At 36.3% G+C, this 15511-nt stretch overlaps 3 protein-coding genes across 3 annotated transcripts; 1 reads left to right on the top strand and 2 right to left on the bottom strand.

The window, feature by feature from the left end:
- Positions 1–1947: 1947 nt before the first annotated feature.
- On the top strand, positions 1948–2576 carry LOC145574279 (protein METHYLENE BLUE SENSITIVITY 1-like). The gene has a single exon (XM_081632031.1). It carries the CDS (start codon positions 2018–2020, stop codon positions 2324–2326), a length of 309 nt encoding a protein of 102 aa, XP_081488157.1. The 5' UTR covers positions 1948–2017; the 3' UTR covers positions 2327–2576.
- Positions 2577–5934: 3358 nt separating this feature from the next.
- On the bottom strand, positions 5935–11255 carry LOC145577084 (WRKY transcription factor SUSIBA2-like). The gene is made up of 7 exons (XM_081634763.1): positions 10297–11255; positions 9042–9215; positions 8374–8532; positions 8202–8315; positions 7449–8092; positions 7206–7364; positions 5935–7057 (listed from the first exon to the last, which is right to left on the bottom strand). Exons 1-7 carry the CDS (start codon positions 10735–10737, stop codon positions 6367–6369), a joined length of 2382 nt encoding a protein of 793 aa, XP_081490889.1. The 5' UTR covers positions 10738–11255; the 3' UTR covers positions 5935–6366.
- A 1545-nt stretch (positions 11256–12800) lies between these two features.
- Positions 12801–15079, bottom strand: LOC145574278 (seipin-1-like). The gene is made up of 2 exons (XM_081632030.1): positions 14337–15079; positions 12801–13598 (listed from the first exon to the last, which is right to left on the bottom strand). The coding sequence occupies exons 1-2, from the start codon at positions 15048–15050 to the stop codon at positions 12903–12905; spliced, it is 1410 nt and encodes a 469-aa protein (XP_081488156.1). The 5' UTR covers positions 15051–15079; the 3' UTR covers positions 12801–12902.
- Between the last annotated feature and the right edge of the window lie 432 nt (positions 15080–15511).

The following is a 15511-nucleotide window of genomic DNA, read 5'->3' as shown; positions in this document are numbered from 1 at the left end:
TACATTGTAAATTTTTACATAGATGTGATTATATGAAAAAACACACTATTTATGTAACTATTCGGTAAAGATCAATATTATTATTGTTTTTATTTTTTCAAGGGTAAGGGGTGGGCCCCACCTTGATTTCCTATCACAGGTATCAAGGGGGTATTATACCCACAGGGGGAAGGAAGATATGAGCCTCGAACCCGGGACACTTCCACACGAACCGCAGCCTAGCTCCATTGAGCTATGGGCTTCTTGCTCTTTGTGATATACATGCTACACTCGTGAACATAGTTTTTTAGGCCGTTTGGTTTTGGAAGAAAATGATTTTTAAATTCAATTTTACAAAAATGACGCTTTTAAATTAGTTTTTAATTTGTAAGAAAATCTAAGTTTTGTGTTGAATGATGCATGGTTTATTGTGGAGAAAAGTAGAAAATGTGAGTATTTCTTGACTCTTTGTATCTTTCAAGAGACAAATACATAAATGTTGGCTTATTTATCTTCCCTTCAATTTCTGTATACATGCATAAATAGTTTTCATTTGTTAACTATTGGCTAAAATACTCGAGTATTCAACAAAAAAGGAAATGGTGACTATTTTGACGAATTATATACTCCAACTCAGCTTTCATACAAGTAATCAAAGTTTTTATACTTTGTATAATCTTTCTAATACGAGTAGCATAATACGGAATAGGAGTACAAACTAGAAATACATACTAGTAAAAAGGTTAATTGTCACCCCCAAAATAATGATGGTCACCCTTTTGTGCAAGGAGAAGGATATGTTGGTGTAAAAATCAACGATAGAATTCATTGGAAAGGCCATGAGCTGGGCCCCCTGTAAGCTGGGCTTGAATGGGGGTGTATGAAAGGACCATTTATAGTCTAGAAGACAGATTGTGTCCAGGACACAGGCCTACAATGACTAAACATATTATTCCATGCTTGATTGGTTTGTATTTTTGTAGACCTTGTTTTAAATACTCGACAGTTAAAGTCTTGGCGGTTAGAGTAGTAGGCTAGTTCTCTGATTTTTAGACGTGACTTTGTGAGGTCAAGGGTCGAATCTCACCAATCACATTTTAGGAGAGATTTCTCTTACACCCCCCCCCCCCCCCTCTAGGATGGGTCTTTTCCTTACCATAAAAAAAAAGAGTTAAAGTCTTGACGGCGATACACTGATCCATAAACCCTACATTTTATTACTTTTTTTCAATTGATTTTTAATTTGTTGGGATGGGCAAATCTATTAAGAATAACATTGAAAATGAGAGTAAATAGGGAAATTTAATATTTTTAGCATTCTTTATGGTAAAAGTTCTTTTTTTTTTTCACCTAAATGTATCTACATCAAATTTATTGGCCCGATTACACTTGATCAGCCCTAATCTCACCTTAATATTACACTTTACACTTAATTAGATCTAAGATCTAATCACCTTGAAACCATAATTTTATGGTATAATCATGGGCCAAATCTTGAGGGGAAAAAAAAAAAAAAAAAAAGATTTGATCCAAAGCTTTAGGCTGGAGAGTTCACATTTGTGTCCAAACCAGTAATAGCAAACTTCAGGCCGAGTCAAAATTAATACGGAGTAATTTGAATTTAAATTTTATGATGTCCAGAACCCAAAGTTCTAAAAAGAGTGTCAAGTCGATCCGAATCGAAAATTTGTTTGGAGATTGATCAACCCAAAGTGTTAAAACTTAAAAGCACAAGCACACCCGATCCCAAAATTTGTTTGGACCCAGAAGGGCCAGAACATAACATTGATAGATTCGATCATAGAGATTCTTATGGAAGGACACCAAAGAGATAGCATTGAAAAAATTCCCAAAATACCCCTATCCTATTCCTACCCCAAGTTGCAATTCTCAAATAATAAACCCCCAAATTGTGAATCAATCACCCTTTCCCCCACTTTATAAATTAGGGTTTTCTCCCACCTCCCGCAATTCCCACCCCACAAACCCCACAAACCCTAGGAGAGAGAAAATCAATTCCAGCCCCAATTCCATAACCATGACAGGGAAAGCCAAGCCAAGGAAGCACACCGCCAAAGAACTCGCGGCCAAACTCGACGCCGCAACCACCAATCGCGGCGGTGGCAAAGCCGGCGTCGCTGATCGTACCGGCGCCGTTAAAGGTGGTCATGCTAAAATGGAATGCCCTCTTTGCAAAGTGACTGCCCCAGATGTCAAATCGATGCAAATTCATCATGATGCTAAACACCCTAAAATCCCTTTTGATGAGAATAAGATTAACAATCTTCATGCTTCGACTTCATCAACCGGTCCACCTCCTGGGATTCGTGGGAGTTTGAAGAAGTAGTAATTTTTAATTTTGATCTTTATTTTTAGGGTTGAAGAAAAGAAGAATCTGGTATTTTTCTGGGTTTGAGATCTGGGATTTTATGATGTTTTCTTTGTTTTTTTCGATCGATTTGTGTTTGTTGTTGATGTTTTGGGATGTGGGGTTTTGTGAGATATATATGTGGGGAATGGTGGGTGGAGTCTTGAAGAAGAGGATTATGATGAATTAATGTTTGATTATTAAAAAATCAATCTTTTTTCTGTTTTAATCCTACTTTTTTGATGGTATTTGGAATTGTTAAGTTTCTTATGCTTGGAAAAATTGTTTATATTTACTCAAAGTTTTGATTAAGTTCAAGTATACTTGGATTTTTGCTATGATTAATTGGAAAGGAAACATAATTTGATGATTTTTTTTGTAAATAAGCATATAATCATAGCAATTACTGGTAGTTTAATTGATCATACTGATAATACGAAGATGATAAACTATGTACTTCGTAATATAGTGTAATTAATCAATTATGATAATATATGGAACACTGTAATATAGTCAAGTGTCATCAAGGATGTGGAGTGGAGATTGAAAGGGAAGAATATTAGCTTTTTCTTTCAACTCATCTTTTGAGTTATTGGGGAATTTTAATGACAAGCATTTGTTGAAATGGTTTTTGTTGAGAATAACCTCGTTTTAATTGTTATTTGCGATTATTATTATTATTATTATTATTATTATTATTATTATTATTATCTCATTTCGACTATTGCTTGATTGATAAGCATCTTGATTCTGGAAAGTGGCAAAACATACAATTAGGGATTTAGGGGTGCTAATCGAGTCGATAACGAGTTAAGGGGTGTTAGACTCAAAAACTTTTTAGATGTGCTCAACTCGTGGTGTTAACATTTTGAGCCAATAAAACTTATTCGACTTGTGCTCATTAAAGTTTCGAGTCGAGTAGCTCACGATCTACTTGTTATAGTTTTGGCCCTTCTAAACGTGCTCGTTAACATCTCGAGTCAAGTCGAGCAAACTCGAGCTGAGTTTTGATCGAGCTTTAATCGAGTCGAGTTCGAGTTACTCATGAGCTGCTCAACTCGGTTAGCACACCTACATACGATCTAATAATGTTTAATTTCTGTGTCCAAGTAAGCCGAAAAACATTTGGCAAAAAGAGGAGCTTTAAAATGAAATATACTGTATTGTTGATCTTAACACTGCTTCACCATTAATCAAGCTGTATAAAACTAAAAAGGTATATTAAAAAAGATCAAACAGGAGGAGAAGCGATTGTCAACCCCCCTATTCAGTTTTTTTTTTTTAATACAAAACAAAGATTAGCAGATGTCGAAGAGGATGCAAAAACAAGCAGCTTCATCCAAAAACTAAATTAAAGCCCCACCAATTCACCATTAAAACAGAGGATTGACCTTCATATTTTGGTAATTTAACTTGAACAATACGGAGTACAAGTTTACAACTATTAGTTGTTGCTTCAGGGCTCTGTTCGCCACTTTGGTTAATTCAAGCTGAACCCTTCCAAGCGTGGTACGAGTTTATGACTCATATAACATTTGGTATATTATGTTAACGGCTAATATATAGACATATCAATAACAAAAATTGAGAATCAAGATTGGCCTAGTGCTTAGAGGTCCTTCTTGGGATTTGAATCTCTTACCTCTTGCTTAAAACTAATCACTATATACTAATGTTAAAAATTGAGAATCAAGATTGGCCTATTAGTTAGAGGTCCTTCTTGCGATTTGAATCTCTTACCTCTCGCTTAAAACTAATCACTATATACTAATGTTAAGAAAGCGCATACGATAAGGTTGACACATTTGACTCGATAATGTTGTTGAAGACTACCAAAAATATAATTTTGACAATTCCTCAAAGCGCATAGTATAAGGTTGACATATTTGACTCGATACTACCAAAAATACAAGTATAATTTTGACAATTCCTGTCGAGGCGCCTAGTCCACATACTCAGTTGCTCCCTTACCATATAAATCCACCCACAAATCCACTCAAAATACACCAACACCAATTACACCATGATTGAAAAAGCCAAGCCAGAGAAGACTGTCACTAAAGAAATCGATGCCACAACCGTCAACGGCAGTGATGAAAAAGCCAGTACCATTGATCATACTGGTGTTGAAAAAGGCGCTCATACGAAGATGGAATGCCCTCTGAGTAAAATCAAAGCCCCAGATATGAAATCGATGCGAATTCGTCATGATGATACACACCCATAAACCCCTTTTGATGAAACTAAACCAAGAATCTTCATGTTTCAACTTCATCATCGGATTGTTTGCTTTCGCTAGTAACATGTATTTGTGAGCTACTTGGAGCATATTGCCTATGCGGGGAATGTTGTTGACAAGAATTTGTTCAAATTTAAATGTTTTGCTCGCTGTTGAGCCCATGAACAACCCACATGTGAGCATTCTTCTTGTCCCACACTAAACACTAAAGGGGGAGTGTAGTGGTTATAAAATCCCACATTGAAAGAATTCAAGAGTTACCACAACAATATAAGGCTAAGGGGCTACTCCCCTCATTGCCATATGATTTTGAGGTGGAACCCCTTTGGTCTTGTAAAGTGGTGGACTTGCACTCTCCCATGACGGGTGCGGTCCAGGCCCGTATTTAACACTCGCTGTTTTGAATCTCACTTCGACATTATGTTTTAGTCGAGTCAGATCGCCAGGTCTACAAAGAGTATGTTGAGAAAAAGATGGCAGAGGAAGAAGCTTACATAGTGTCACCACCTTTACTTGTTAATTCCCAACTGTATAAAAGACTTATTTACAAGACTTAACTGGAGAAGAAGCAATACTCAATCCCAATTCAGATTTTCTTACATAACAAGGATTTGCAATATCGATGTAGTATCTAACAATATAGTAGATACTACTCCACAGATCACATATATGGCTTCCAAATGACAGGGATCGAGCCATCGGGCCTTAACCAGGCTTCGACTAACAACTAAATAGAAGCCCCACATGTATGGTTGACTGATGCACCCGTTTCAGGGCTCTGGTATTATCTCTGAAGAGTGTTCTGTTGCTTGGTAACTATAGATGGAAAGGAAACATAGAAAGGCATCAAGAAGGTGAGAACAGAATTTTTTTTTTTTTAAAAAAAAAACTTCAAATGCAGTGGGAGATAGGATGTAGGAATCACATTTATATGTCTCAATCAAAATTGAACGTGAAGACTGTTGCTTTATCAGCTCCTTCATTCCAAAATCCGTCTTACCATCAAGATGGCAGCTCTGAAAATTTCCAGTTGAGTATCTAAAATTTAAGGCGAGAGATAGGAATGTTCAGCTCCAAAATCCGTCTTCATATCAAGATGGCAGCTCCAAAATTTTCCAATTGAGCATCTAAAACTGAAGGCGGGACCAAAATCCATCTTCCCATCAAGATGACAACTTCGAAAATTTTCAATTGAGTATCTACAACTGAAGGCGGGAAATAGGGATGTTCAGCTCCAAAATCCATTTTCCCATCAAGATGGCAGCTCAGAAAATTTTTCAATTTAGTATCTAGAACTGAAGGCAGGAAATACGAATATTCAGCTCCAAAATCCGTTTTCCCATCAAGATGGCAGCTCTGAAAATTTTCCAACTGAGTATCTAAAACTGAAGGCAGGAAATAGGAATATTCAGCTCCAAAATTCGTTTTTCCATCAAGATGGCAGCTCCAAAAATTTTCCAATTGAGTATCTAAAACTGAAGGCGGGAAATAGGAATATTCAGCTCCAAAATCCGTTTTCCCATCAAAATGGCAGCTCCGAAAATTTTCCAATTATCTAAGACTGAAGGCGGGAAATAGGAATGTTCAGCCATCTAGACAGATGAGAAGAAAATGATCAATCCAGCATCTTTACTCCTGCGAATAAAAGTGAAAATGGGTGAGACAAGAACTTAGAACACATCAAATAACAAAAAAAAAGGAATACTTAAAGACATCAAAAAAAAAAAAAAAAATAACAGACCTTATTTGCTGACCAAAATGCAGATGCCTAGAAAAATAGTTAAGACCCGAAATTTCCCAAGACATGGTTGTATGTCGAAGATGAAACATTTGTATGGTCAAAGCTATTCATGTCTGTTTCGAATGAGTCATCCTTCTGTTCCTGCTTAGGCCTTAAGAATTTGACATCACTCTCATCAAGTTTATGTCCTGCATATAAGGACGGAACTGTTGGATGGGATCTATCAGGATTGCAACAGATGGAAACCGTGCAGGGAAATCCTAATGGAGGTGGGAAGGAAAGTTCAGGGATGGCAGGTACCATATTATTCGCATAAGCTGGATGGTTTGTACTCAAACCAAAAGGACCATATGGAGTGGTGTTTGGCAAGGCAGGGAATTTGATTGGGTAATACGGAGGGGTTCCGGAACCTAGATTGCATATATATTTTGATCTGAAGATGTCATTACTGCAACCAATATTCGTATCAAAATGAAGGGGAAGATCTTGAGCATGAGGTTCAGGCTTAGGGAGATGAGAATTTCTTGGTAATGCAAGGGATGGCTGGGTACTAGTTGCAGCTGCAGTCAAACTTCCACTGCCTGAATTTGCATGAGCACTGTTTCTAGCAGCTGGCACCTCATGGTTGTGCTTCCCTTCGTACGTCACTAGGATAAACCTCAGACTCTGAGAGGACCTCTCCACATGTTTCCTGACAGTGCATCCAGGAGTCGTACATTTGTAGTAGCTCCTACTCACCAACACAATATTTTCAGGGCATAAAATATTCAGTTCTAGGTACATTGCATCTATTCGCCTCAACAAACTCCATAGAAAATAAATCAATGGCAGCAGGAGATGAGAGCAGAGAGAGGGAGGGAAAAAGGATCTAGAGGTACCTTGGGTTTGGATTTCCCTTGACAACCTTTTGCCCATACTTGCGCCAGCGGTAACCATCTTCAAGTATATCTACGTCGGTCTCTATCTCGAAAACAACTCTTGGTTCACGGACAGCCCTAGAACCTAAAGTTGTCTCGGCAAAATAGCAATCTTTCTTCCTGACAAGATACAAAGCAAAATTTACTAGAGTATGTGATATTATATGGAGTTAAAGAACAAAGCCAAAACGACCAATACTGTACCTTCTTTTAATGTCGGATCCATTTTCACCTTCGTGCTCAATCAAAAAGCGTCCTTGTGCAGTAGCATCTTCTTCATCATCCTCATGACTAACAAGTGTTGATGAAAATTCTGGTGTTCCTGCTGATCCCGGCACACCCATTTGTTTCCCTTGAGTGGTTAAAAGTGGATCAGAAACTTCAGTCAAAGCAGATGTTGGTGATGTCTCCAAGCCATCAATCCTCCAATCTGACCCGGTAACATCTTTGCATCCAGATTGTATACTTCTCCAGACTGGGCCATTGTTAACTTTCATACACAAACCACTGCCATCACCTACATCTGATGTCTCATTGAATGGTAATGAGCCCGATGTTGACTTCCGAGAAGGTTGAGGCTTTGGATGGTTATGTGCATTCTTATAAATGATCTCTGTAATCTGGCCATCATGAGAGCGTTCAACCTTCTTTTTCACTGGACAGTTTGGATAGGTACACTTATAGTAGCTCCGAGGATATTCACTCCCCTTGACCTGTTTCTGTCCATATTTTCTCCAATTGTAACCATCTTCTGCTGTTCTTGCAGTTCCAGTGTGAGAATATATTCCATTCTGGTTCCCATCCAAAGCAGAATCGTCTCCCATGGAAGACCCATTTTCTTGCAGCATCTGAAAGCAGGATAGAATATTTGAGTCACATGACTGAAAATAGACAAAATTGAGGTCATTCAAAAATAAAATTCAGGGGGTGAGCCAGCAGGCACAGCATCATGAATACATGATGGATTGTTCCAACTTTTTTACACAACCGCTCAGAAAATGGAAAATCCAGTGAGGATTGTTTAGAATTTAGAGATTGACAGCTACCATACCCTGAGCCGAGCAGGTGAAACTAAGGAACAATCCAGTCAAGCTCGTAACTCTTGATAAACATAAAGCTACCAACTTACCACTAGTACCAAAAGATCAAAACCAGTATCATTTGCCATTACACATAAAGAAGCTCCTCCCAGTGGCAGGGCGATGCGAGCGGATCTAAGCAGCTTTACCTCTCCGGTAAAAGAGAAAAAATATCCAATTTGATCCTTACTAAGGTACGCAAGGCCGCACTATTATGAATTAAATTAACCTATCCCAGGCCAGTATAATTACATAAATCTATAGAAGAACAATGCTCCATAAGAAAGTAAATATAATTACCAATCAAGTATAATTCAGTCAGGTTTCTATAAAACCCTTAAAGAAAGCATTTTGGTGAATATACACTGAGAAGTTAATGATACTTCTGACCTCTGGTCAAACTATAATGAATCACATAATCATACAAAATGCGATGTTTAATAGAATATTTGCATTTGAAATCATGTTTAGCTGGCACCCAACGCTATACTGCAGCGTAGTGATGAATGAATTAACATTCAGATGTTTCTACTCTGCCACCCTGTACCCCTCGGCCCCTCTCCCGAGAAAAAGAAAGATCAGTGGAAGTAGACAATTGTTTAGCTGATAAGGGAACTCATACAACAGAGTAACATTAAGAAATCCACTAGTTAGACATAGCAAAAGAAAGACTAGAAACCATGGTGCTGATTGAGCCCAATAGACATTGCAAGAATACCTGATTATTAACATCATGAAAATCTGACAAAGAAGTAGTTTCAGTATGAGGCTTAAACAAGGCAGAAGAGCTACCATCACCACCCTTTTCTGCATCCGCAGATGATGCTGAAATCAACTTTTGACTATCTCCATCAAGAGGGCGTGAAGCAAAACTTCCTGTTGTTGGTGATAACTACAGGATCAAAGAGAAAGGAACTGGCGTCATTACTTAAGCATATTAATATTGTTGATTATATACGTAAAACAAAAGAAGCGTAAAGTCATAATAAATCTCACTCTTTTCTTTTCTTTTTTCACATTAACAATTGCTTTTAACAGTTGTTACTTCTATGCACCTCAAGTTCTAATATTGTACACCCTTCGCAATTCTGTCAAACAAATAATTTGCTATCTTAAATTATACCTCTTACATTTTCATCACTTGGTTCTTTTAAGCCACCTCAAAGTACTTAATCAGCATCACATCGAACGATATGGTCAAAACTTATAAGTAACACTTCCCCTATATCTTTCCCTGGCATCAGAGAATGTAGTTCTGTCTCATCAATATGCAAGAATATTAAAACTATATGCCAGTAGTATATATCAGACCATGTAATTCTGTCACACCAGTATATCTCAGCACTTCCATATATGCAAGTACATAATCCTTCTGAATAAAAGTCTTCCTCACACTACAAATCAAATCTTAACAAACATCACATTCAACATTCTTTTCTGTCGCGCCATTATATCTAAGCACTTCCATATATGTAAGTACATGAATCCTTCTGAATAAAAGTCTTCCTCACACTACAAACCAACTCTTCACAAACATCACATTCAACATTCTTTTCTGTCGCGCCATGATATCTAAGCACTTCAATATATGCAAGTACATATCATTCTGAATAAAAGTCTTCCTCACACTACAAACCAAATCTTAACAAGCATCATATTCAACATGCAGTTCTTTCGAGCCATTATATCTAACCACTTCCATATATGCAAGTACATGAATCATTCTGAATAAAAGTCTTCCTCACACTACAAACCAAATCTTAACAAACAACACATTCAACATGCAGTTCTTTCGCGCCACTATATCTAAGCACTTCCAAATATGCAAGTACATGAATCATTCTGATTAAAAGTCTTCCTCACACTACAGACCAAATTTTAACAAAAATCACACTCAATCAATCAATCAACCAACATTTTAGCAATGACAACATCATCCATATATTTGAAGGTAAATAGCCAAGAGAAAACACCTGTGAATTTGGCAGCAACATCGGAGACTCAAGCAATGTCCTCGGACTAATATCGGTTGACACTGTAACATAAGGCGAGCAAGATTCACTCGAATAAGGCAACAAGCTACTAGTCCTAACCCGAGGGGAACAAAGCTTGGAAACATTAAAACCACGCTTATTCGCCCTCCTCTCAGCTATGCTCACACCAGTCTTAATCACACTAGAATTATAATCAACCCCCATCAAGGAATTCGATCCATTGTCGAATCTCAACGAGTTTTCGACTGATGTCTCAGCAGTATCATCACACCCAAAACTACCCTCCCCACCATTAAAAAACTCATCAATTGATTTGCATCCACATTTCTCAGGTCCAAAACCCGAGAATATACCCTTAGAACTCATCATTATATCCCTCCATTCCTCTAATTCTTCTTCACTATTTTCCATTAATAACATATTACGTTTCCAGTATCAATAAGTTCAAATTTCCTGCTCCCAAACCAATCCATTTCAATTCCCTTGCTCAAAGATTGTCATTTCCTGTTCCCAGATTACCAACAAAAAATTAAAAAAATAAAATTAATAAATTAATTATGCTTATTATAGATTTACAGTCAATTAATTACTTTTTGGAGATGAATATTCAGAAAATTACAGCCATTTTCCTTCAATATTATTCTCCAGAACCCTGAATTTCATTCGTACTTTGAATTACAAAATATAAACTGAAATTATTCGAAAAACCCTATAAATCTTACTGAATTATACCTCACTGAAGCTCGAAATCTGCAATTTTCCTCCAAAATTCTTCCTCGAATTTCGTGAAAGATTGGAGATTTGAGTTCATCAACAGTGATTTTCAGAAATTAAAACTTTCATCCAACAATTACAGAAAATATATCACCAGAATTTATTTTTTATGTAATCTAATTTTTGAAAATGAAGAAAATTAAACGAAGTAATTGACCAATTAATCAAGTTTTTTCGAGCATCGAAATTGATTATCCGAGTTTCATAGACCATATATATAAGGAAATTTTGAAGGGTTTTAGTTTTTTTTTTTTTTTTTTTTGAAAAAAAAATTTTCAGTTTTAAGTTAATCGGAAATTATGCTAAAATGCTTTTTTATTTTTATTTACAAAAATTTGATGGCGGATTTTTATCGGAAAATTTGTCACGATTTATCATCTGTGTGAAGCTATGCTAATCAGTAATCACACGTGCAATATCCTACTTTTTTCTTTTTGAGTAAAACGTGCAATATTCTATTAATATGTTGTAATTTTATTTTCCTAAATTAATAACGGTTGTTAAAAATAAATATTATTTGCACCAAAAAAATAGTTGTATTTAAATCTAAAATAATAAGATTACCTTACATTGGAGATATTAGTTTCTAATTTTAGTATTAATAATGATATGAGTTGTTACTAATGTTTATCACAAGCTCTAATTTTTAGCGAGTAAGATAACGGCTTCCATTATTATAAATAATAATTAATTAATTTTTTATAATCACTTTTATTTTAGTTGATTATGAAGTACAAGAACATAATTTGTTTTAAAAAAATACAATAACATAATAATCATATTAAAATTTGAGCATTAAGGTGGTGGTTTAACATATATACCATATTAGCGTTGCTTGTATAATCTTTAATTACTATGATTAAGAAAAAAATTTATATGAATTATGATGTATGTTTGAGCTACCAAAAGATATACTCCGTTGTTCCAAAACAATTTAGTTATGTTTGTAGAGTCGTTAATTACAATGATCAAGGTAAATTTTTAATTGAATTATGACGTATGTATGACTCATCAAAAGATACTTCCAAATATTTTAAATACCTTTATAGTCGATAATTACTATAAATAAAAAATCAAGTTAAAATTTAATATGAATTAGTATAATTTTTGTCCAACTTGCCAAAAGATACTTCCAAAAGTCCAAAACATTTGGCAATTGCATTTAAAGAAAAAAAAAATTTGTGTAGATTCCCTTTAGCATCGGATAAGCAAATTTGTTACCTTTGGTCCGTGGATTACTAACCAACTCTGTACTCTTGTTGTACGCCTTGTACCCTCCTTTTTATTAGGTTGCCTAATGTAATTTACTTGTGTCCTAGTGTTCTACGTACCAACTAATCACAACTACATTTTTTACTAATATAATCATTACTATAAAAAAATATATTCTTTCATAGAAACATAATAGAATTACTCATGAGGTTAATGATCATTGATAGTCTTGACCCGACCTGTTTAAAAAGGGTTCGAGTTTGGAACTAAATATGTTTGGACAGCTCAATAAAAAAAAGCCCGTTTTAATTGGAAAAGTTCAACCCAAATTAACGAGTTTTTGACATGACTTTTTGTACTAAGACCTAAATCAGCCCAACCCGCTATTTGATTAATTCTACTTGAACCATTATCACAATAAAAATTTAAAAAAAAAATATATATCATTTGAATTGCTTCAAGCAGAAAAACCATCCACCATTGGCACCATACCCCCATACATAACATCCATTGTAGCGAGTACACCCTACATTGTCCAACAAATATAATACAAAAACTAGCCACAAGGAAGCTAAATCATTAACAAAACATGCATCTTTCTAACCTTCTATGCACACCGATTCCGAGTCACCAACATCTTCTTCGATGGTAGGCTCAAAATCATCTTTGTTTACAGTATAACTCGAGGCAGAAGTCGAACCAACATTGTCCGTAAAAGCACTCCTACTCAAAAGAGCGGACTTCCTCTTCCTTCTATATTGCTGCCATTTTCTAAGTGTTTCCGAGAACTCCCTTCCTTCCCTTCCTCTCGCTCTTGGTTTCTCTTCTCTTTCGAGAACCCCTGGTTCTCTTCTTCCTATACGATCAATCCCTCTTGATATCGGGAAAGCCAATAGGTCTCTGAAGAACCAAAGGAGCAGCATAAGCATCACGGCGTAGACATAAATTGAAGTCCACACATATAAAGTCCATTTCCAATTGTGAACAAACTCTTTCACTCTAGGCAACTTGGAGTGCATTAGGATCTCAGCCTCATACAATTGAGGTAGGTATGGAGTCCCAGCTCGAGGTATGAGCGTAATCTTGACAGCTTCCGTTCTCAAATGACTGTCCTCCTTGTACCGTAGCATATGCACCTTGATCGTCTGAGTCTCGTGTGAGATTCCAAGCAGTATGGGGACACCCAATATGAAGGTGCGCATTAGTCTAATAGGATAGCTATGGAATTGTAGCATTGATGGTTGGCTTGACCGAGCTATAAGTTTCCCGTTGGTTGCCACAACTTCAGCCATTATCTGTTGACAAAGAAGTGATTGACCAGAACAACAAAGACCATTAGACAATGGATTAATACACCCATTTGCTAGATCGGAATCCAAATAAACCCACACATAAATTTGGGCGAATCAAAAGGCCGAGGCTCAAACTATGATGCTATACTCCAATCACTAACTAGCACAATATATCCATTATCTCGAATCTAGGTATATTCTTCTTGTTTCAACAATTTAACTAAGAGGTGCAATTTTTAACCAAGCCAAATCAAATAATCAATTAAGTGCTACAAATAACCAATATAACCTGATTTTGTCATTTCAATTTTACATTTCTAGCCTAATCTTTTTCATTTAATTTTGCATTGCTAAATCAGAATCCAAAATCAATAATGATATAGACAAGATTCAATTCTCCTAATGGAGTATTAGACTTTAGTTACTATCGTACCACCCATAAGAATTTACCAACTTAGCTTAGATGTTACTTGTAGTATGTGAGAAATTTAGAATCCACGGATCCACAGATACATCCTAACATTTTACCAACTAAACCGTCTTTATAACAGTTTATGATACAATACAAAAATAGAATATAAAACATAACCTTAGGCCTTAGCCATAAGAAGCTTAAGTTTTTGGTTGAGTTGATCCTACAATCAATCAATTTCACACCCGTATAATTTAGTTGGACTTTACTAACTAAACTAGCTACGGAGTAATACATTAGTTCCAACAAATAAATCATCAAAAATTTACCTGAAAATTACCAATCTCACGGTTATAATCAGAATCAGGAACCGAAAACACAACCGATACATGAAACGTATGACCAACCGGAACACCGCGATCATGTTTACTCATTCCATAACCACCAAACAAAAACACTGCTGAAGGGTTAACATCAGTGTAATCAAAATACAACTTCTCTCTAACCACCACGGGTTTCTCCACCCAAAAATTAACCATCACCACCCCAATAACCACCGCAACCGCCATTAACAAAGTCAACACCGTTGCTGCGTACAGCGCACCAAGCAGCCCATACCCCAGTTTCTGAAACAAGTGCTGAGATTGATAAGTATGAGTATGATTTTCAATTTGAGCACGAGTCGAACCCCCGTCGAGGGGATCGGTATTGTTAGCATGGGGTGGTTTGAAGAAGGTGTGTGAGGAGAGAGAAAATGAAGGGTAATGGAAGGTGGTGAGGATGGAGTAGAGGGTAGTGGCGATTAAGTCAACTTGGGTTTCGACTAGTTTTGGAAACCAGTTGGTTACTTCTATTATTCTTCCTAATCCTCCTTTTTCTTCTTCTTCCATTGCCATTTTTATCCAGAATTTGAGCTTAATTACAGAGGAGAGAGAAAGAGAGGAAAAGATAGAGAGTGATAATTGAGGAAGATGGAGGTGGAGAAGAGCGGTGGTAAGAGGAATGAAACAGTGAATCATTGACGTGTGTCTTTTTTTACACATGGGGGGATGGACGTTAGGAATTAGGTGTTCCTTCCCACATTTCCAACTTTCCAAGTCTATGTAACTCATGGTTATTCCACCATTAATTTATACGGGTTGTATTTGGATTGGTTTTATGCCGTATTGATTTCATATTTTTTTTTCTCTCTCAATGACTTCATGACTTCGTGTTAGTGTCATATCGATTTTAATCGTATTGTTGTGTCATGTTAAAAATTGTCAACTCTAATCATAGAGCAAGGTGTCAATTTGGATATCCACATCGGATTTAGTGAAGTCATAAGCTCATATTATCATTATTTACCAAGTTTTTTTTGACGTAGTTAACCGAATTCACCTTGTAACCTTGATGTTGCAAGGTTTATTTTATTTTAAATCCTCTCAATTGTGATACATTAGGAGTTGAGCATCTCTTAGTGCTATTCCTCCTCACTTCATAATGGATCAATATTATATGGAAG

The sequence above is a fragment of the Chenopodium album genome, chromosome 13 (genome assembly GCF_948465745.1).
Source record: "Chenopodium album chromosome 13, dcCheAlbu1.1, whole genome shotgun sequence".
NCBI lineage: Eukaryota > Viridiplantae > Streptophyta > Magnoliopsida > Caryophyllales > Amaranthaceae > Chenopodium > Chenopodium album.
The sequence above is the reverse complement of the archived record's forward strand: the minus strand, read 5'-3'. Positions and strand labels throughout refer to the sequence as shown.